The 23,235-nt window shown below is 41.4% G+C and overlaps 2 protein-coding genes across 2 annotated transcripts in view; one reads left to right on the top strand and one right to left on the bottom strand.

The window, feature by feature from the left end:
• Window positions 1–23,235, top strand: part of ETFDH (electron transfer flavoprotein dehydrogenase) — a 259,286-nt gene that overhangs the window by 187,321 nt on the left and 48,730 nt on the right. The window lies entirely within an intron of this gene.
• The window catches only part of SPMIP2 (sperm microtubule inner protein 2), a gene marked incomplete at its 5' end in the record, with an annotated part of 65,457 nt that continues 44,232 nt past the window's right edge, over window positions 2,011–23,235 (bottom strand). Inside the window, one exon of the mRNA XM_084885314.1 lies at window positions 2,011–2,518. Coding sequence (XP_084741440.1) covers window positions 2,245–2,518 — 274 coding nt within the window. The 3' untranslated portion in view covers window positions 2,011–2,244. The remainder of the gene's footprint in view (window positions 2,519–23,235) is intronic.

Here is a 23,235-nt window from a genome sequence, read left to right as displayed (position 1 = left end):
TTAAATATAAGTTGCATTTTAGAAATATTTTAATTACATTACAAACTTAAGTTTATAAGAAAAAATCCAAACCCAAGAACCTGAATATATAAAATATCCCCACTTTCAATCATCCCTCTTGATGAGAAAACGTGGTATTCTATATAGCGCTATGCTTTTAAGATCTCCCCCAAATCACTCGGTCCCATTGACCAGGTGTTCCTTTTTGAGGCTGCTTTCAACGTATGGTTCTGAATCTTCTAGCATAAGAATGAAAAGTGTGCTGGCATCTCTGATAAGCATAGTAATGGTGGCCACTGATTAGTGGCTAGTGTGAGACATTATGTCGAAGGCTTTATACACATTGTAATCATTCTTTGCTTTTAAATTTATAAGAACAGCTGCTTCTGGTTATTTCACTGAAGAGGACTTATATTAAAAGGGTGGGAGGCTTGAGTACTTATTGAAGTGTCATCCATAGAACCTTGTGGGATCATCCAAAAATGATGGACTTGGACAACAAGTTACTAATGTATCTCTGGGTATTTAGAAGAAAGCCTCTTTGATATAATGAGGGATTATTTTGAATGATACAGTATTTTATTTATCTCTGGAAGGGAAGAGATGTGGCCAAGTGATCAATTACTCTCACCGACAATAAGGTAAACTGATACCAGGTGCCTCTTTGATGTGATGCACTGAGAATGGCAATCACTGGTTTTGGGATTCCTGCCAAAAACACAAAACCTCAATCTACTCTTGTACACACATATAGGAAGAAAGCATTAGAGCAAATTAACAGATTATTCTGGGTGAAGAATGTATCAGGAGTTCACTTACTATTGTTCTTGCAACTCTTCTGCAAGTTTGAAATCATTTCAAAATAAGGTTTCTTAACAGATTTTTTTTTTTAATGTACAATATTTTTTTCTTACAAAATACCCCAGCCTTGGCCAGTGTTCTGGTTACCGTCATCCTGCTCACCAAAGGGTCACGGGTTCAATTCCCTGTCCAAGGGCATGTACCTAGGTTGCAGGTTCGATCTCTGGCCCTGGTAAGGGCTCATGTGGGAAACAACCAATCTGCATGTCTCTCTCACATTGACTTTTTTTTCCCTCTCTCTCCCTCTCCCTCCTTCCAATCCTTTCTCTCTCTAAGAACAAAAAACAAACATACACACACACACACAAAAAAAAAAAAAAAAAAAAGAAAAGAAAAGAAAAGAAAAAAAAACCAGTGGGAAAAAATGACCCTCAGATAAGGATAACAAAAAAAACTAAATAAATTAACCCATATAGGGTTGCACAATTGGACTTAGTGAATGATAGAAGGAGGCTTTTGGGATCATTTAATCCATGATCTCGCTAATCCTGCACAAAGTAGTTCAGTAATGGAAAGTAACTAATCAAGCCTCCTCTACACACTCTGCTGTAAATCATCTCATTGGGGCCCAGTCCCAAATTCAGGCCACGTAAGAATGTTAGCAGCCCAACTGCTCCGATTTCCAACACAAAGAGCCCCTGGGGTCGGGGCCCATGAGGAGGCCTCTGCAGCCCCCCCACGGAACGCTTCCAATAGATATAATTAATGGCTCATGAATCAGATTGCTGGCGACAGAGGGGAAGCAAGATTCTCAGGAGTTTGGCAAGATGCTTCAGTGGAGCACGGAGACTCTCACGAGTCTGGATGTGTCCCTGCGATTCTATTACCCTTTCTATCATGGAAACTTGTCATCGGACTCGAAACCCTGGGTGACCACAGTGTGCGTTTTGCTGTGGAAGTAGTTGCTGATTTGAATATAGACTCTTACACCTTCTTCACATGATACTCATGAAAACTACAAAATATTTGAGAAAGATACTAATATCTCCATTTTTCTTTAAGAACCTGTATAGGGAAATTATGCAACTTGTTCAAGATTCCATACATAGTAATGGGGGGAAACTGGTAGATTTGAACCTGGTATATGCTCACTCGGCTAGCCAGTCTGCAAGGGTTTTAAGAAGGTTTCAAGATTTGCCTCTGTTACACAGACTGGGCGCTTTCTCGGGTTTTGGAAATCAAGGGGATGGCCTGTCTCCAGGTTAAACTAGATAATCCATAAGCAGTCGTAAGGACTGAACCCCACAATCTCTTGTATTCTTCAGCTACAAAGTGGGAAGAATACCTACCTACTCACAGGGCAGATGCTACTGTGGAAATCCAGTATCAATTACAAAATGTTTTGATAGGTTAAAAGCAGCTGGAAAACCTTAGTTGCTATTATTACTGTTGAATAGCATTCTCTAATTCGTAGACTGAAAGAGCCTGGTGTCTTCTATGATGAGTCATAAAAGCAAATGCTCCTACCTCCTCCTTTTTCGGCGGCATTGGCCGCTTCCGTGGTCTGAAGTCTCCAGGCGGTGCTGCCTTGGCCTGTCTGACGAGGGTGGCCCCTCTGGAGTCTCTCTGGTCGGTGTTCTCATAATCACCCATGTTCCAGGCGATCCGGCCACGGCTGAATTTTCCTAGCTTGTCCATAATAAAAGGTTTGGGTTGCCTAAAATAGGAACAAATTGGTTGGTTATCAAGTTGGAAGGACCTAGAAACAAGGCCGTCGGTTTTCAGATAGTTGAGATTTGCCTGTTTCTCTTGTGATTTGAAGAGATATCTAGCCACGGGCTTGGGAAAGTGAATGACCTGAGCCATCAGCCAGTGTCCTGATAGGTTTCAGGACTCCACTCACTCCACTCCACCAGACACTCAGGGGCTGGAGATGAGGAGCCACCTCCCCAGATGGACATGTATCTAGGAACCTGTGAGTGCATTTGCCCTGTGTCATGACTGCCCATCATGGCCTGCAGGCCAGGAATGCAAGATGCTAAGAAGTGCAAGGTGAGATGCTCAGGCCGAGACTCCATGAGACCCACAAGTTCTGCAGGACATGGTCTGTTCATGCTGGGAGCTCAGGCGAATTCAGGCAAACACCAGTTTCGTGATTCCAGAGTCTGCCCTTGGATACTGTATTGGAAGAATGACCCAGGCTTTATTCTCTTTCCTCAGTGAAATCCTTGTCTAGCTCCCAACAGCCCTTTATTGGCGTATTATCTAAGGACTGCCTTCTGTTATGAAGCGGGGGTGGGATGGGGGGGAGAGACAAAAAGGATCGCAGGATAAGGATTTGCCATCTCACTTGTAAGGCTGTTGTCACTGTAGAGAGCCCCTCCACTGGGTGCTCAGAGCCTCATGGCCACTGCACACTTCACTTCCTGGAATCTGAGTTTCATGGGTGCTCAAGTCTTATGGACCAAGATTTGTGGCAGGTCTGCCGCACTCTCACCCATTCAAGATCATGCACATAACCATAGCCGGCATAGGACATGGCCGAGGAGGCAGCAATGTGGGGCAAAGTACCACTTATCTTAGAGCAAGCATGTCAAACTCAAAGGCTAACACAGGCAAAATAAACAAGGTTTAAGTTTATGTGGGCCACAAAAAAAAAACATCAGCTTCAACTTTCATAGGAACGTAGGTTTATTTCAATAGAGACATGCTGAATACAAAGGGCTCAAATAAATGAGTAATCATTAACATAAAATAATAGAACATATGTAAATAAAAATTAATACCTATTTTTCTTGAACGTTAACTTACCAGACACTGAATAACTGCACAAATTAATAAGCATAACACAAATAAATCTATTTTTCTTGTTCCCTGAAAGGGAAATATTTCCTGTTGCACACACCAAACAAGTCAGTACAAGACTAATGGCGTGGCAATCGGCTGCTAAAATATTCACTGCCAGTATTAGTGGAGAGAAATGGTGCGCCTGCATATAAGGCACATAAAAGAAATGAATGCAACACGATTATAGTCATCAGTCATTAGCGAACATTGTCATTCATTATTAATAATTATGTATAACAGGATATTATAAAAATTAAGTTACGAATTTTTTATTAAAACATTTCTTAACGTACCGTCACATTGCCTGGGCCACAAACATATGCATTATGGGCCACATGCAGCCCTCAGGCCCTGAGTTTGGCATACTTGTCTTAGAGCGTATGTACCAGTGGGAAACAGAAATAGACATAAGTCAGTCAAATGTTTGGTAGTATCATGAAAAAGTAAATCCAGGTAAGGAACAGAAAATGCAGGCCCGCTATTTTTATGAGGGGAGGCCGGAGAGGGGGAGTGACACTAAGCAGAGGGCTCAGGCAGGGTGAAGCCATCCATCCCAAGGCGCTCAGGGCAGACACTCCCTCCCCACTGGCTGGAATCAGAGTCCCTGTGGGGAGAGAGCTGGCCGTCACTCCCCAGCACACCCTCCCTGACACCCACAGAACGAAGTTCAAACTCTTCAGCTGAGTGCACAGGGGTGTTTATTGTTGCTATTTGCTTTTTGGCTGTTTTCTCTCTTTTTTTTAAATGGTGTACCCAAGGGGCCTTTCTGGCCTGCCCTCCTGCCCTCCCTCCTCTCTCTCTCTCACACACACACACAGAGCTTCATTGTGTACTAAGCCCTGCTGTGAGCTCTGACGGAGCCACACTTTCAGACCTTCAGACTCTGCTTCAACCTCTCCTTCTGCTTGTAACCCCTCCCTCCTCCTTTCCTGGGCTTTATGTCAGCGTTCCTGTGAAGACTTTCCCTATGCCTGTCAGGCAGCAATTTCTCTCCCAACACAGCACATGACATTTGAATTCTTTTGTAGGAATTCTTAGAATAGACTTAAATTCCCAGGGCAGCAGGCTCTCGCCTCCGAACTCAGCGGTCCTTAAAGGGCCAAGAACGTGTCTCATTCATCATCCGCTCCAGTGCCCATTACTCTGCCTGACACATAGCTGACACTCAGCTAATCTGTGATGGATAGAGTAATGAGGAAAGGAGGGAGATCAGAATGAAATTCCTTTTTTTAAAAAAAAAATAATGATTTTTTCAGTAACAGTTTACATACAATATTATTTTGTATTAGTTTCGGGTGTATAGCACAGTGGTAAGACAGTCATATATTTGACTAAGCACTCTCCGCTGTATGTCCAGTTTTAAGTACTCTTCCCAGTATGTCCAGTTTGAAAGGCATTACTTTCAAGGTGATCCCTCCCACCTCCACTCACCTGCAGCCACTTCCTCCCCTCCCACCAAGGGCAGGTGCACAAGTATGGATCCCTACAGTCTGGTTTGTTACTTGCAAGTACAGATCAATAGCTGGTGATAATTTCAAGAAAGTTGAAAGGGCAAGATAGCTAATGGTTAGAATGTAGAAATGGGCATTATTTATAATTCATATTACCTTGATAAATGGTTCATAGGAAAACCATTTCATGCAAATGTGCTACATTTTCTTAAAAGCAGTGTGTTATAGAAGCAGTTATACTGAATTATTTAGGAAAACAAAACAAAAAACACCTTGCCTGTAGTTTGCCTTCATTTAAGCACTAAGATATTTTATAATCTTTTTTTTTTTTTTTTAAATTCGGACTTCCCTGTGTCCCTGAATCAGAAGCCATGAAAATTAAAAGTTATAATCCAAAGATTTTAAGGGTCTTGGAGAAATAGTAGCCATGTTCACTATGGAGAATTACACACACCAGTTCTGGTTTACAAAGGAGCCACAAAAGTCAAGAGAAGGAGACCAAGAAGCAGCAGGTTGGGGTCCAGCTGGAGCGTGAACGCCAGGCCATGGGTAATGGTTTGCTACTGGTGACAAAGGCACAACAGCCAACACACACTCGTGTGATCCCCCCCACAAAAAAAAAACAAAGCGACCAAACATTCTTAGTGCCACATTCTTACTATTAACTTGGAAGGGTCACATCTTTTTCTTTTTGACATAATTTCAAGCTTTTACAACGTGCAAGCACAATACAATATTTTTTTTTTCCTGAACCACTTGAAGGTATGTCATTGACAATGATACCGATCCTCCCCAAGTACTTGGGGATGTCAGTCCTACACTTCTCCATGTGATTTCTTTTTGCTTACGTGATGTGCTTCTTAAGGCTGGAATTTCCTTCCTGGCCCCACCTCCTAGCTCTCCTTTTGCTTTCCCACTCAGCCTTAAAAATGGAACTCATGTTACCACAGAGCATTCCTGAATGGTGACCCGAGCTTCAACGCTGGGCCACAACCATGACTGCCGGCGTTCCCACAGTATAATGTTCCCACCTGTTACACTTGATGTTTTGTTCACTCTTTCCCGCAGTAAATCTGTGAGTAAAGGCAAGGATCCATGCCTCACTTTTTTTTCAGTGTCTAGCAGGGATCCTCAACATAGAACATGTTTTCAGTCTATTTTGCTTGCTTCTACGAAGATATAAAAATATGTTCTGTATTTATCTCCAGCGAAGGAGACTGTGAGTACACCTCTTGGGGGATTTGGAGTGAACTAGACCTGATTTCACATTCATACACTCTTCTGTTGTTTGAATTTTTAAAACTGTGAGCATGAATTATTTTTTGCCATAAAACATGTCCATATTTTCTTAAAAAAAAGAAACCTGTCGGTTACTTGGGCAGTGGCTGGAATTTTCCTAGCAACCTGGACAGCCGAGAAACGGAGTGAGAAGATGAAACAGACTTCAGCACTAAGCTAGGAAATGACTGGCTGGACGTCGCTTATGTAACTGTCTACAGGCAATGGGACAAACTGGACTTTCACTTGGGACACGTCTGCCAGGAAAAACACCGCGGACAGCTGACGAGGGCACTGGTGAGGGGGGTTGCTCTGCTGGGTCCTCGGTTCCTGCCTTCCTGTGACTCAGTCTGGGCCTGCCGGGGACCCCGGGGCAGCCACTTTGATTTATGACCAAACAATTCAATGAACTCTCTGTGTGTTGGCCAAAGAACCGGCGTGAATGAATGTTTACCTACATCGATCAAAATAGCCGCTTATTCGGGAGATTGACCACCCGGCGTCAGTCTTGCCCAAGAACAAACCTTTTTCCTCTGTTTTGAGGTCTCCTGGGTTCCCTCTGGTTGACTAAAAATAGCACCATTAAGTGGTAAAATTAATGACCTTGGGATTCCAAAGCTAAAGAAACAAGTTGCTAGCTGTGTGAGTTCCAGTGAGTCAGTCTGGTTGAAAATATATGCACCAAAACAGTTCTTCACTTGGGTCTCAAATGGAGAAATAGGAGGAACCTTCCCCTTCCGGCCTCAGCTTTTCCCTTGCAGCAACATGACGTGATGCAACTCTGTGTATGTCTAGCCTGTGAAGAGGGCTGTTACCGTGTCTGTAGGTGACTACCTGTTTTCCCAGGCAGCTAGTTCCCTTAAATGTTTGCTTTCTCAGAGGGTCATTGATTTCTACCCCTTCCACTTCCGGAAGTATTCAAGAGCCACCGGTGGCCCATGGAAATTTTGGAGAAACACATTTAGAAACCATTTGGCAGGATCTGCGCTTTCTGAGAGAACAGCCCTCCTCTCCCTGTTATTTTCTCTTTGGAACATTTGCAGGAAAACAAGGCTCCTGTTTTTTAAAGATCTTTCTGCATGTGTGGTATAGTTAAGTCTACACCTCAAGCCAGAATCTGCCAAGGAACGAAAGCCCTAATTGGGGCTTTAAAGATGTTTTGAATAGGAGTTTTGTTTTCGGAATTGGCCTACATAGGTGGAGTGGGTGTTTCTATGGCACAGGCAGGTGCATCGGTGGTTTTACCTCAGAGCCTCCGGCTGCCTGAGGAAAACACTTCCTTCTACCCTCCTTTGCTGCTGCCTTTTATTCTCCGACCAGACACCAGACTTCCAGTGCCCACAGCCAGGCATGTTACTATAAAGCATTATGACTGGCCCTTTCTAGAGAACATATCTTGAAGGTACCACAAAGGAGGACCTGAGGAAATTGGGATACTGTAAGTCATTTCAGCTATATCATCATTTAGTTAAACACAACCTTATTTCTTACACATTGATTTCCCTCCCCTCCCTGCCCTTATAAAATTATATGTGAGGAAGTTGTATCTTATTTTCAAAAGATTTTAATCTTAATCCTCTGGGATAGCACTTATTTGATTCTGAATCAACCACTGTCATGGAGATGCCTTAAAAAATGAAATTATCTTGATATTTCATACTTGGATAAACAAAATGAGTGCACAACTAAATTTAGCAGTTACCAGTAGAGAAAAAAAATCATAATGCTAATGGAATCTCCTAGGTTAGTTATTGCTCAGGAGGCTCTTGATGAATAGAAAGAGACAGAGGCTTATAAAAGAAAGTTAATTTTTAGTAATTCATATCCACAGGAGCTTACACAGGTTTATCTAGAAGGCACGTGTCATGCTTTCTTGTTTAATTTTCAATTACCTCTGAGTTATAACTTAACCTGTTTAAGATAAAGGGCCAAAGTAATATCCAAGTGGGTAATTAGGACAATATTTGAGGAAATTTATAGCCTCAAAGATCCAGAAGTTATCTCTATTGTTGATCCTATCTTTAGATAAGAGTCATAACCAGAGTGTGCCGAGCAGACACCTGGTCTGTATGGGTGCAGTATCCCTGGGAGACCACACAGGAAGCCAGTGGTCTCTGTAAGATGGACCCATGGCAGAAGGATCAAGATATTAATTAATATATGAATAAACAATTGCTCATTTATTGCTGTACTTATGAATCAGTGAAATGGCTACTAGGAGGTTATGTGATTGCAATAAACATCCAGGATTAGCCGGGACTGGTTTGGCTCAGTGGATAGAGCGTCGGCCTGCGGACTGAAAGGTCCCGGGTTCGATTCTGGTCAAGGGCATGTGCCTTGGCTGCGGGCACATCCCCAGTTGGGGGGGTGCAGGAGGCGGCTGGTCGATGTTTCTCTCTCATCGACGTTTCTAACTCTCTGTCCCTCTCAATTCCTCTCTGTGTAAAATCAATAAAATATATTTAAAAAAAAATCCAGGATTAGCCATCCATGATAAAATGTAGAAGATAAAACTTATACCTGGTTGAATTTTTTTTTTATTCTCGTTTATTAGTTCCCTCCTTTCCAAGAGAGCAAACGTGTCTTTAAGTGGGTCTATGTTATCTACAGGCACAAACTATCTTGCGGAAGTAGATAGGGTTATTTTAATTTATAAACACAACTGTGTGAGTCATCTTAGTATGAAACGTTACTGTCTGAAGGGGCAGGGGGCTGAGGGGGGCGGGAGGGAACGAAATTGTGTCCCAAAGAAGTGTTTGAGAAAACACAGGGAAGTCTTCCCAAATTGCTAGTGTGGCTACTTCAGACAGAAGAACATTGCTTGCATGCTATTTTTAAAAGACAGAAAGAGATAACTACAAGCAAGAGTATCTATTTTCCTTTTACATAGAAAAAGCCTGGCCTGGGTGCAGCTGGGCAAGACACTGAGAACTGGCCGCTTGGGGCAAAAAGATGCTGCCTGGTCTGGTGGTCCCTGTAGCAGAGCTCCTGCCATAAAGGCCGGTGCCAGAGGGTCCATGAGGACTGGCCTTCCACCAATATCCATCTCTCCTTTCCGGATCACCTATGGCTGGCACTGGGGCCCAGGATACACTGGGCTTGGCTGCTTTCAAAAACATGAAAGCATCCCTTCTTTCTTCTGCACCACTCGAGCCACATCACGCTGCATCCCACCCGAAACTGATGCTGAAATGCCCTCGAGGCTCACATAATGGACAGCCATTGCCAGTCAACTGATCCATGTCAATGTTTCTCTTTTCTCTCTCCAAACAAATGACAAAGTTAGGGAATAATACGGGGTCAGTGTGCACTCATCTAATAGCTTATATTGTCCCTCCTGTGTAAGATTTCACGCTGGAATGGTAATCTTGAATCTCTACAATATCCTTAATCACAAACGTTCTTAATCAGAAAGAAATGAGTCTCTTTTAGATACTCAGCTTGATTTCTTCGTAAAGTAAGAAAATGTAGTTTTCCAATATAGAAAACTGTTCTTGCCTATGAAGGGGAAATGATGGTGCTATTTGTTCACCAGTTAGCTGGAAAATTCAATTCACTCTAGTCCCTGGAGCACACTCATTAAACAATGTTTACTTAAAACATTTCCTTCTTTTTTTGGTCATTTTTATTTTTTATTTATTTTTATTTATTTATTTATTTATTTAAAATATTTTTATTGTTTTTTTACAGAGGGGAAGGGAGAGAGAGAGCCAGAAACGTCGATTAAAGAGAAATATCGACCAGCCGCCTCCTGCACACCCCCCACCAGGGATGTGCCCGCAACCAACGTACATGTCCTTGACCAGAATCCAACCTGGGACCTTTCAGTCCGCAGACCGATGTTCTACCACTGAGCTAAACCGGTTTTGGCTGCCATTTTTATTTTTTAAAAACCTGGGCATGTAATTAGTACATTTTTTATTTGCTTTATCTATGCTATTAATTATATAATTTTGTATGTGGGTGTAACATTGTTAATTATCTTCAATTATAGATTCAAACCATGAAGTTTGATCATCACTACTCTCTTTGAGCCATTGTGCCTATTTTAGAACATGCCTCCAAGTACGGAGTCCTTTGCTCTGTACACTGTGACTATTGCATAAAAACACAATTCACACACACACACACACACACACACACACACACACACACACATACATGAAAGAAATAAAAATCTTGCTCTTGGGCTTCCTCTAGGAGAGCGCCTAAGGTTTATGTGGTCCTGGAGAATGACACACGCCGTATGCTTCAAACCTCAGATCGTGTAACCTTTGGTTCGACTTCCTGCTTTTATTTCACAGGCAATTGAACCACTGTATTTGAAAGGCTTGTGCGGTCTACGGCCATACCACCCTGAACGCGCCCGATCTCGTCTGATCTCAGAAGCTAAGCAGGGTCGGGCCTGGTTAGTACTTGGATGGAAAGGCTTGTGCATTCTAACACTACATTTAAGTAAAGAATTAATAGAAGCAAGCGAGATCTCACATTACCCAAAGTGAACACGTCTTTGTGACTTTGCCAAATTGTCTCCCCCGAGCTCCAGATTGGGGGAAGAGCCGTCCCTGCCACAGCCGCGTCACCAGCCCTTGGTTGCCCTCACGGGCGCCAGCTGGGCTTCCTGTGACGGGGGCTGTGCCATCTGAATCAAGCACGTCCTCTTCCTCTCAGGAGTAACACACTCCACCAGGTTCCACCAGGTTCCTGTTGCCAAGCCTCTGTCCCCAATGCAGAAAGAATACACAGAGGTGTTTACTGACTTCCACTCAGTACTCTTTAATGATGGATATGAAGTGCCTCTCGCTTTGCGCAGAGGCTCCGGGACAGCTGTCCAAAATCTTGCCAGAAACGTGGTGTACCAGTTGGCCTAGGGTCACCTATTAGGAATGTTGACTATATTTCCTGATGTTGGAGAGAGTTTATATAAGATGTGCAGGAAGGACTGCCAGTCTCCACAGCTCAGGGCTCCTGAGAGAGCAAGTCCAGGGCCGCTCTGGGCGTCCCTTGCTTATTTGTGTGGGCGTCAGAAAACAACAAAAGGAAGGAAGGCGGGCTGTGTGGATGTATGTGGCTTGGCAGCAAGGCAGGTGGAGGTGAGTTGGGAGACTATCACAGTATTGAATCAGTTTAGTTTGGGGGCCAGCTTACCTATCTAAATGGAACATCCTGACCTTCATGAATTAAAGATAAAGCTGATGGTTTATTTTTAGAGACTTTGGAAATGTAAACATACACAAAATAGTTGAAAGATTCTTAAGTATTCATCAGTCAGCTTCAAACATTATCAATTTATAGCCAATCTTATTTCATTTCTATCCTACTTTCTAATCCTCCTATCTTTCTGGTATAACTAAAAAATATAAAAATTCCTTTTTAACATAATCACAAGGCCATTTTTTCCTCCTAAAAATATAACAATTTTACCAAATATCCAGACTTCAAAATTCTAATTTTCTCATAAATGTTATGACTTTTGGCAGTTCGTTTGTTAGAAACAGAATCCAAATAAGTTTCTCTTCTCCTTCTCTTCCCCTCTCCTTCTCATCCTCTTTTTCCTCCTCTTTCTTCTCATTCTACTCTTTGTTGAAGAAATACATTTTGTTTCATAAAAATTTTGCTTCCATTTGTCGTATAAAATTTCCCACAATACATTTTTCTGACAGCATCTCCATGTTGTCATTTAGCATTTTCTGCTGTCTTCTGACTTCCTATATATACATTGTTAGTTGGATTTAGAGGCCTGACCTAAGCAGGTTTTGGGGAAAGACTACTGTATACTTGGCTAGGGCTGCCACAATGCAGCACACAGACTGGTGACTTATACAACAGGAAGGTTTTTTTTTCTCTCAGTTCTGGAGGCCAGCCATCCAAGATCAAGGTGTCGGCAGGGTTGGTTTGTTCTGAGGCCTCTCTCCTTGTAGATGGCCATCTTTCCCATGTGCCTTTCCATGGTCATTCCTCTGGGCTGGTCTGTGTTTGCATCTTCCCATAAGGAAGATTCCTGCCGGTCATATTGGATTAAGGCCCACTCTAAATACCTAATTTTAATTACCTCTTTGAAGAACCAGTTTCCAAATACAGTCACATTCTGAGGTCCCAGGGGTTAGGACTTCAACTTATGAATTTGGGAGGACAGCTCAGTCCATAACAACTACTTTCCAGGGTGTGGTGTGCTTTCATCAAGAGGCCCATATAGGGTGGGTCAAAGTAGTGGAAAGGCAGAATTAGTGTTTGGTTCTTTTCTTTTATTTACTCATTTTCAAAATAAGTTGATTCATGGAAATCCTCCAATGTGACCAGTTTGTTGTGGATTTTCAGGTGACATCATGAACTCATGAATGTTCATGTACATGTATGTGCAGGTAAATGTATCTGAGTCCATTGCAGTCACCATACCCTTTTTCAAGGTGCATATTTTGGGCAGGTGGGGGTCTCTTCAAGTTTGGCTTCTAGTTCTTTAGACAGGACCGTGGTGGTCTTGGATAGCTTCCTCACCTGGTTTGGCGGGGAGTTCTAGGTCATGTTTCTCATTTACTTCTCCAAATACAGAAATCACCTCTCCAGGAAGCCTGATTCCTTTTAGTGGAAAGGTATTTGAAGAGTAGAACCGAGTAGTATGGGGGCTCACAACTACTGAGTTAATTTTCATGCCTAGACCTTTATGGTGAATAGAACTATGAAAGTAGATACATAAATGCACACTACCATACATATACATACACATATATCTTCCAATCAAATTCAGGATTTGTTCTTTAGCTCTATTATGTTAACATCTATATTTTCTCTCTCCCACTCTAAGAATCCTGTTACTCAACCAAACCAGGAATAACTGAAAACTAGTAATCAAGTCATTGCTCATATCACACTAAAGCAGAGCCAGAGTATTACCACCAAACCTTTAGCAGTTCTTTTTTTTTTTTTTTTTTTAAATATATTTTATTGATTTTATACAGAGAGGAAGGGAGAGAGATAGAGAGTTAGAAACATCGATGAGAGAATCATCGATCAGCTGCCTCTTGCACACCCCCTACCGGGGATATGCCCGCAACCAAAGTACATGCCCTTGACCGGAATCGAACCCGGGTCCCTTCAGTCCCCAAGCCGACGCTCTATCCATTGAGCCAAACCGGTCCCGGCTTTAGCAGTTCTTGTTATTCTTAGAATACACCCCATTGATATTTATACTCAAATTTCTGTGCTTTAAAAATCTCTTCAAATAATTCCTTTCTGTTGGTTAAGTCATCAACTGGATACTCATTTTGTTTGTTTTTAAACTTTATATTTACATTAAGCTATTTTATAAAATGAGAAGTCAGATATAAGGTACATATCATAGGTAAGATATGTCAAGCCAAGTGTGGAACTTTGCTATTTTTTTTTTCTTGTTGTCATTATCGTATGCATCTAGCCTGTGGAAGTGTTGGTGGTGTCATGGTAGATTTGGAGCAGGTGCTGCCTGAATCGTGTCTTACTGAATAGCTGCAAGGAGGGACTCTGATTCTGGGAGAAACTGTCTTGAAGGCCTTGTCTCTGCTCAGTGAAGAAAACATTTGTTCTGCCACCCACCATGTACCTCAACTTTGAATTTTAATGAGTTAGCCTAGAAGCTGCTAGCCAGAAAACAAGCTGCAAGGCTCTGTAGAAACCCTGCCATCTTTATACATCACGATAGAGGCTAGAAATGAAATGTTTTTATCACATATGTGGTAATTGTGCTTCAAGGTTATTCATCTGAACGTGTGAAGTTCCATCTCTAAAATGAGAGCATCTTGGAACCTAAATACAGCAACTCTAGAAGCTGATCCTCCAAGCTCGGGGGATCGTAGAGAGCTTTTCTGACCCCTTCTCCAAGTTTAGATTTCCAAATATATATTTCCATCGCGCCCACTAAAATACTCCCTGTTGTAACAAGCATTTCACTTAGTGGTTACATTTTGTTAAATATCTAAACCCAGCATCAAGCATAGTGCTAGGCACAAATAGGTAATCAGTACACATTGGTTGACCACATATTTCCATCACTGCGTGCATCCTGATATACCCTACTATAAGTATCTGTTTATCTGTCTCTTCCTCCCGCTATATGGTAAGCTCTTTGAGGGCAGGAACTGTGTCTTATTTCCTGGGTACTCCACTTCTCCGTAATCTGGATGGGATAAAGAACGAAAGTGATACCATTGAAAACTGAATTAGAATTACGGAGGCTAAGTACAAGATGCTCTTGAGGCTCATATTATAAGTATGTGGCAACATTTTAAGATAAAGTGATGACATACTTATAATCTCTCAACCGTGGTTTAATGCCACAGCCTGACCTCTGTATCCTCAGACCCTCTCTGTGTCTGATCCATGCTGAGGACTTTACATAACATTGATTCATCCTCAAGACAACTCCAGGTAGTAGCTATTATCATTCTCCTTTTTACCCTTGGAACTGAGCTGCAGAGAGCATCTACATTTCATGAAATAAGGGGATTAACCCAACTAAGTCCAACTCTAAAGGCTTGCTTATAGGATCTTCCAGTTATGAAAATCTGAAATTATCAGCAGTCTTAAAAGAAACATTAAAAAAAAAAAAGCAAAAATGGTAATAAAATGTAAAAATGGAATAGATGATTATGATGTTTCATCTGGCAATATAGATATAAGCTAGGTGATAAGATTGACCTTTTGTTTGGTAATAAAAGAAAGTTTGAAATTACCATGATCGGGACTTGTTTGTGGCTTTACAAAATTGAATAGATAATAGAGAAATAACAACAACCCAAATATTTGTAACAGGTTGTGTTGTTTGTTTGTTTTGCATTCTTTTCAACACATGACGTCCATTTGCCTGAGCCCAAAAGCTTAGCCCCTCTGTGTATTAGTAGCTGGTGGTCACTGCAGCGTCTGCTTTGCCAGTAGCCCTGGTCTCCTGAAACAGCCTCTGGGAGCCACAGTGCTGATGTGTGAAATGCTGAGATGCCAGGCCAGTGGGCTGACGGTGTTTCTTTCTAACACACTTTGATGTCCGTTTAGCTCATCAATTACATGAGAGTAATTTGCCATGAAGGGCCACCTTCTGAAATGAACTGAGTTTTTCCCATTGGGGCAAGTGACAGCCTGGTAAGTTTTCTTCTTAAGAATACCAGCGCTGTCCCTTCTTCAGCTACTTTTTCTTTCAAAAACAGTAGTTTTTCCTCAAACAGCTGCATCTTATTCTTTTGACCTAAGTGCTCCGTCCTGAGATAAGCAATGTTCTTCATTCAGCAACAAACACTGCTGTGCCTCCTACAAGTAAATTATCAACCTTTTGCTAGGCTACTTCTGATAGGCTCTAAGGAAGCAGGAACTGGGTCTGTCTGGCTCACTCCTGAAACCCCAGGCCTGGCATGGGGCCTGGCACGTGGTTGGATAACCGGGGACCCACTACCCATGTGGCACAGCAGAGACACGGGAGCTCTGCCTGACCCCATGGCACCCGCAGCTTCTGAGAGCCTCCCACTCCCTGCCCAACTGAAGAGAAGACGGGGGCAGAGGAGGCTGGGGAAGGAAATGTGAAGACCGCTGCTCAGTAACAGACCTGAAGGGCCAAAGTAGGAATGGGTGCTGATGATTCAGAATTCCCACAACTTTGCTACTTAATGCTTACAGAAATCCCTCCACTGTGCCAGGCAATATGGCCTTCAAAATAGAAATCTGTCAAGATTGATGGCTGTGCCGAAACCGGTTTGGCTCAGTGGATAGAGCGTCGGTCTGAGGACTGAAAGGTCCAAGGTTCGATTCCGGTCAAGGGCATGTACATTGGTTGCGGTCACATCCCCAGTAGGGGGTGTGCAGGAGGCGGCTGGTCAATGTTTCTTTCTCATCGATGTTTCTGGCTCTCTATCCCTCTCCCTTCCTCTCTGTGAAAAATCAATAAAATAAAATAAAATAAAATAAATTACATTTATATATATATATATAAAAAAAGATTGATGGCTGTTTTGAGGAAAACAACTCTAAGAAAAACATGCATTTCTGTACCAATATATTCTAAATCGTGGCTGTCATTAAGTCTGTGCTGGTCTCACAACATGGCTTGGCAGCAGTATTTCATTATGGAATAAAACAGGCCATTCTCTGGGCACCGCCTAATGCGGGCCGAACACAAGCACACCTTCCACCTCTGCAGAAACAGAACGCCCCGTTCATGCAGGGCAGTGACTAATGTTTTAGTGCTAAACGGCCCTGATTTTAAACAGAAACGTTTTCAACTTAGGAGCCCTTGGCTACTAAAATAGTAGTTGACTATTGCTATTTCTCCCATTTTATAAGTATTATGTTTATCAAAATAAAACACTTGAACATTGTACTTAACATAGTGCTCATTTTTCCCCCCAAGTTTTATGTAGTCATCTAGGCCCAGGTACATGATGCATGTAAGCAGTAATAACATGCATATAATACTTTTTAAAAATTCCCTTTTTCCCTGCTCCCTGGCCAATGTTCTCTTCCCCTAATGCAGCCACTTTTTAGCTTCTTTGGTTCTTCTGGAATTTAACCCAAATCGGTACACAGCACGTGTTCCCTCTGGAGTCCTCACAGGTCCTGCTCCTGTCAGAATCGGTAGTCTCTAGTTCCCTGCGTGTCACATGCCTGGTGCTTTCCTTTAAGGCCATCTTGGGGATTCCCTTTGCCTGTTACGTGACTCCTGTTTCTTGGATCAATATTCCTTTCTCTTCTTTTGATTTATTCTCCCCTTGTCTTGCTAGGTAATATTCTGTAGTTACTTCCTAGGGAAAAAAAATGCTTTGAGGTGGTTTTCTTTTGTTTGTTTTGTGTGTGTGGGGGGGAGGGGGGGTGTTTTCTTAGCAAGTACAGGTCTGAAAATGTCTTTTTTCTAACTTCCTGATTGATTGTTTGGCTAGTTATAGAATTATAGGTTGAAAGTCACTTTCTGTCCGACGTGGGAGTCTCTGCCTCACAGTCTCTAGAGTCTGGTATTGCTGTATATACAATGAAGTATGCTGCCTCTTTGATTCATGATCCTTTGTAAATATATCCTAGTTTTTCCCTGCAAGGCTTTAGAATTGTCTCTTCATCCCAGTATAATGAAATTTCATTGGAGATAGCCTTGACAATTTAAGATTTTAAAATTTACTTGGGTGGAGGCTTTCAATCTGAAAATTCATCTTACTCCCTTCTGAGAAATCTTCTTGTACTATTGATTTCCTTCTGTTTCCTCTCATCTCTTACTAGTTAGAGATTAGACTGATTTAATTGTAATTGACTTTTTAATGTTCATATCTTTTTTTCTTTTATTTTTTTCCATCACTTGGACTTTTTGTTCTACTTTGGGGAGATTAACTCAGATATATCGTATGAAATGTCTAACCTGTTTTGAATCTCTGTACTGATTTGTTTTAACTAAAAATATAGTACGAATTTCAATAGATGCATATTGCTACATTATTTTAGTGTACTTCACTTATTTGATTCATAGATAACATTTATCAATAGAGTGGCCTGATTTTCTCAGGATAGTTTCCTTGTGACTATTTCAATGATCTTCCTGTTTCATTCTCCCAAGTGTCCTGTTTTGGGTGGTAAATGACATGGTCACACTATTTCCTGAGTACTTAGTTTGCACCAAGTGCTGTTCTAAGTGCTATATGTATAACAACACGCCTATACAACAACCCAGTGGAGATCCTGTTACCATCATTTTAAAGGTTGAGAAACTGAGGCATAAAATGCTTAAATAACTCCAAAATATCACAGCTACTAGGTAGTGATGCTGGGACTTAAACCCTTGCTCTTAATTTCTGTATAGAAACTGTTTTCATGACTGCATACTACCCCTATCTTGGGGGAGGGGAGAGGGGAGTTATTTCTGACTTTGTATTACTGAAAACACTTTGGGATTTCCTTGGAGCTAAACCTTTGTGCATCTCCTCTATTATTTCTTTGGGAAAGATAAATCCCCATTGAAACCAGCTTTCTTGATCTAGCACTGTTCCAGCTCTGCCATGCTGTGCACCTCATGACAGTGGGTGCTCCCATACACATCTTATGATTATGTCAAGGCAACTGGGAGAGTGAACACTCTAACATGAGCTGTGTCTCATGCCCTGGCTGATGTGGCTCAACTGGATGAATTTTATCCCATGTACCAAGAGGTCACCAGCTGGATTCCTGGTCATGTTGAAGGCTCCTTCCCCCAGTAGGGATTGTGTAGGAGGCAGTGGACTGAGGTTTCTCTCCCTTTCTCTTATTCTTCTCTCTCTAAAAATCAATAAAAACATATTTTAAAAGAGCTGTGTCTCTGTGACTCTTGAGTAAGAGAGGAGTTGAGGAAGGCTGCGGTTAATTTGATCCTTTAATGCTCACATGGCTCTTCCCCTCCAGGGCTGATATCCAGTTTGGTTGTCCTTACCTGAGAGGTGACAGACTCCTTCACACCCCCGTCTAATGACAATGGCAGATTATGGGAACTTGAAGTTCCTTAAGATATTATTCTCAAGACAAATCTATAAGCCGGCAAATAGGTGGCAAATGGTTCAAGCCCACAGTTGGCAAAGAGGCAACTTGGTTGTGACATTATGTCAGAGGCCTGTCGGCAGCTCCTTTATGGAATGCTGCTTACCAGTGAGTAATTATGTTGGTTTCATAATCTCAGCAACTCTTTCATTTGCATGGGCAAAAAATTCACTCAAGCAGACAGCCAGAGATTTTCCTAAAATTTTCTTTCTAAAACCAGCTTAACTTTGGTCTCTCCCAGGAAGTCATCACGACTTGAACTCCAACTTCTCCAGCCAGAACGATACCAATTTAGGTTGTTATGACAACAAGAAAGACTGGAGTTTGCAAATATGTATTGAATGCCCCATTTTGCCAAACACTGTGTCAAGGGAAGAAGAAAAACAAGATTCTTCCAGGCCCCGCAATTTTCAGTAATGATGTGTACCTTCCACCGCAGTCCCTACATCTTCAAACAAACAAAAAGCCTTGTCCATTCACTGCTGTACATTCTCTTGTGGCCTCTTTTAATTGGGCGGTAAACTAGTTGTCCACTTCCTATGCTTTTTATTCTTTTTGTTCAAATCAGAAATGCTGTGTGCATAGATTGGAAAACACCAATCACAAACAACTGTATGAAAATGAGTTAACCATCAGATCACATATCTAGAGAAACTTCAGTTATTTAGCACAAGAGGATGTTTCAAGTCAGAAGGAAATAAAAAGAGTTCACACACCCACACACACACACACACACACACACACACACACACACAGTTACTGCAATCATTCTCCGTCAATGTACATTATATGGAAACGTGCTGTTTGTGTCAGTCTGTCCTGAAAGTCTGTGAGCTACTTGAGAGTGAGGACTCTGCTTATTAAGTTTTTAAAAATATTTTTATTAATTTCAGAGAGGAAGAGAGAGATAGAAACATCAATGAGAATCATCGATCAGCTGCCTCCTGCATGCCCCACGTTGGGGATCAAGCCTGCAACCACGGCATGTGCCCTCACAGGGAATCAAATCGTAATCTCCTGGTTCATAAGTCGATGCTCAACCCCTGAGCCACTCCCGCTTAGCTCTGCTTATTAATTTTTAATGTTCTGAGAACCTGGCTAGTAGAAGGTCTTCATTTGACGTTTGTTGGAGTATACTTTTATTAGGATGCAATACATTGTATGGCTCACCATTGATTTAGTAACAGGTTTACATGGGAGGAAAGAAAGGAGCCAGGTTTGTACACTACACTTATAAACAACTATTATAAAACACATCCTGATTTCAAGACAGTTAAAAATTTTAAAGCACGTCTCAGAATGGAGGAAATCCTATAATTGTCCTTTACTGGACATCTAGTCTCAAAAACACTGAGGATTTTGTCTCTGTTATATCAGCAGAAAGAAATTCTTTAGCATTGGTTGTATTGACCAAAATCATCCTAATCTTCCTACAGTGTTTTTTCTGAGACCACTGACAATTTTCACATGTTTGTCTGTTATTATTTTCTTGAATTTCCATTTCCTTCAAAATTCTTCAATGACTCTTTATAGCCTTCTGTTGTCTGAAGGCTTCTTTTCTGCTTCAGTGGCTCTCATTCATCTTGTCCTCTGTGTGGGTACATACCCCTGCCCCCACCCAAGGCTCGGTCCCCATCTTTTCTCAGTCTTCACTGGTGGTACTCAACCCTGGATGCACATCAAATCACCTAGGGAGCCCTTTAAAAACATCCAAGCCAGATCCCAACCCATGTTAATGGAATCAGTCTACTTGGACTGAAATGTTAGTTCTGGGGCCCTGGGTCATGTAACTGAACCTCTGAAATTCAATTAAGATGATGTTAAAATCTACTTCATCAGAGTACTGGATACATTCTAACTCCCCATCATTATAGTCAACTTTTTCTATGCATGTAAAACCCAAGTTTCTTTGAAAGCTCCATCAAATCCTTCGTTCTTCCCATAGCCCTCCGTAGTCACTATTTATTTTGGCCCGTTTGCAAAGCACACTGAAAACGGAAGATGAGCCTGTTAAAAATGAGATAGTCTCCTAGTGCATCTTCTTGCTACTGTTCTTGTCACCTTCCAATCCATTCTCCACACAGGACTCCACTATTCTGGTGATCTTAGGAAAAAATTTGAATCATGTTGCTTTTCTTTTTTTTTTTTTTTTTTTTTAATCTTCTAATGAATTATCTTTGTTCCTAGATTAAAATCAGAATTCTCTAATCTGGACACAAGATTCTACACAATCTGACCCTTGCCTTGCTATACTCCCATTGGTTTCTCTCCTCTAGCTGCATGGTCCTAATTGGATATGTTCTTTCCTGCCTTGGGGCCGTGTGCATGTTGTTCCCTCTGCCAGGAAAGAGCTTATACTCACCTTTCCAAAGTCAGTTTAACAATTACTTCTTGGTGAGCACTTCTCCAATCCTCAGTCTAGGTAGATGTCCCTAGTAAAACCTCTTTACACCCCATAAATAATGAAATGAAATGTTTTATCATAAACTGGGCAGAATATAAACTCTTTTCTTGATATACTGCTTACTAGTATGTTATTTGATTTGTTGCCACAAGCATGAATGATATTGTACTTAAATTTTTTCATTAAAAAGCATCAAACCCAGAATAATGTTCCTAAGTCATTTCATTGTTTAATGTCTCTCTCTCCTCCCCTAGAATACAAGTTCCAAGAAGGGCATATATTGGGCCTGTTTTGTTCACCACTGTGTCCAAGGATCTAGCATTGCTTCAAACACAGGAAGTGCTGAATTTAGTGAGTGACGGTTCTTGACTAAGAAAGTCAGAACATGAAAATTAACTGGGAGGCTAAGCACTAACCTTGCCCGGAAAAGAGACAGCTCTCAATCACACAGAGAATGCAAAGGAGTGGGCACTCCTAGGCCTGTTCTAGTCAGTAGCCTATTCAGGAGCATCTTCTCAGTCTTTTAAGCACTTAGATGTGGGTAAAATCTCCAGAGGGAGGCAGCATTTAGATGATTGACATCTGAACTAGTTACAAATAGGATCTGAGTCAGAGGCTACTGACCAGTCCAGGGGGTCATCAATACACTAAACAAATTATTTGTTTTAACTTTTCTAGTTATAACTATCATGATTAATTTGTCACTCAACATATGCAAATTGCTTTTGTTATTTTTTTTCATATCTATCCTCCTACCTTTATATCCAATTTTCCAATTGGATCTAGAGTGCCCTAAGTACAAGGTCATTTTCAGAAATGTTTTGAATCCTCACGACCTGGTACAATCTGCATCATATTCCCTGGAATGAACGCTGCCAACATTCTTTCATCCACGGGAAATATTCCAAGCTTCAATATTTCTCAGATACTTTCTAACAAGTTTTTTTATGTTTAAATAAATGCAGCAAATTTTCACACTTATATCACCAAGGCCTGTTGACATATCATTGATTTCCAGTGGTCTTTAATGTGTTTTTTTAGGGAGGGAGGGGTTGGCTTGAAATCTTTTGTAGCACATTTGTAGATAGATGCCTATAATATTATCTGAGCAAAGTGGGATGTTTTAATGAGAACGTGTGTTTAACGTGCAATAAATTGTAACTATTTCCTTATGGTTTCAAACATAGGATATGCTTCATGTATAAGTTATAGGAATTGCCAAATGAGATCCTTTGTGGTCCTGAGATCGTGCTGTAGTAACTAGTAGACTTTTGGCATGGGGGTGGAGGGTCTGTCTCATTTTGGTTCAGTTTGTGTTGTTGTGTTATAGCAGAAAGAGCCTACGGTCCATTCATTTTGCACATACCAATGCTGTATCCTCCAAAGTGAAAAAATGAAGTGAATTAGGCTCCAGAAACCCTTGCCACCCAAAAGCGAAGGCCAACAAAGTCATTATTAAATCCCAAGTCTTGTAGAGCCGTGCTGACTGATCCTTCTCCTCTTAAGAATCCGGATTATATGTTACATCCAGATGACAAGCCTAGATGTACTCTTTTCCTGTAATTTAACATACCTTGAGCCAGGCTTGTTTAATTTAGGTTACAGGCAACCTCCAGATAGCATGAATTCAAGCCATTGTGTGGCTTCAGTGGGATTCCATTTATTAACCAAGATTACCCACTATGATGGTTCCTAGACCAACTGCATGAAATGAGCCTTCTTCTTCTTCTTCTTCTTCTTCTTCTTCTTCTTCTTCTTCTTCTTCTTCTTCTTCTTCTTCTTTTTTTTTTTTTAACCAAAAACAATTATATTGTTGTTTCCCATTGAAAGTAGTATTTATATAGTAAAAGCTACCCTACTCATCCAGTCCCTGTTCTTAATTGCTGCAGGCTGGTTCTCTTTTTCTCCCCTATAGTCTATGCTGGTTTTGCCCATTTCCTCCTTTTAATT

Source organism: Pipistrellus hanaki (genome assembly GCF_964339955.1).
Source record: "Pipistrellus hanaki genome assembly, chromosome: 5".
Taxonomy (NCBI): Eukaryota; Metazoa; Chordata; class Mammalia; order Chiroptera; family Vespertilionidae; genus Pipistrellus; species Pipistrellus hanaki.
Note: the sequence above shows the minus strand (reverse complement) of the source record. Positions and strands in the feature narration are given on the sequence as shown.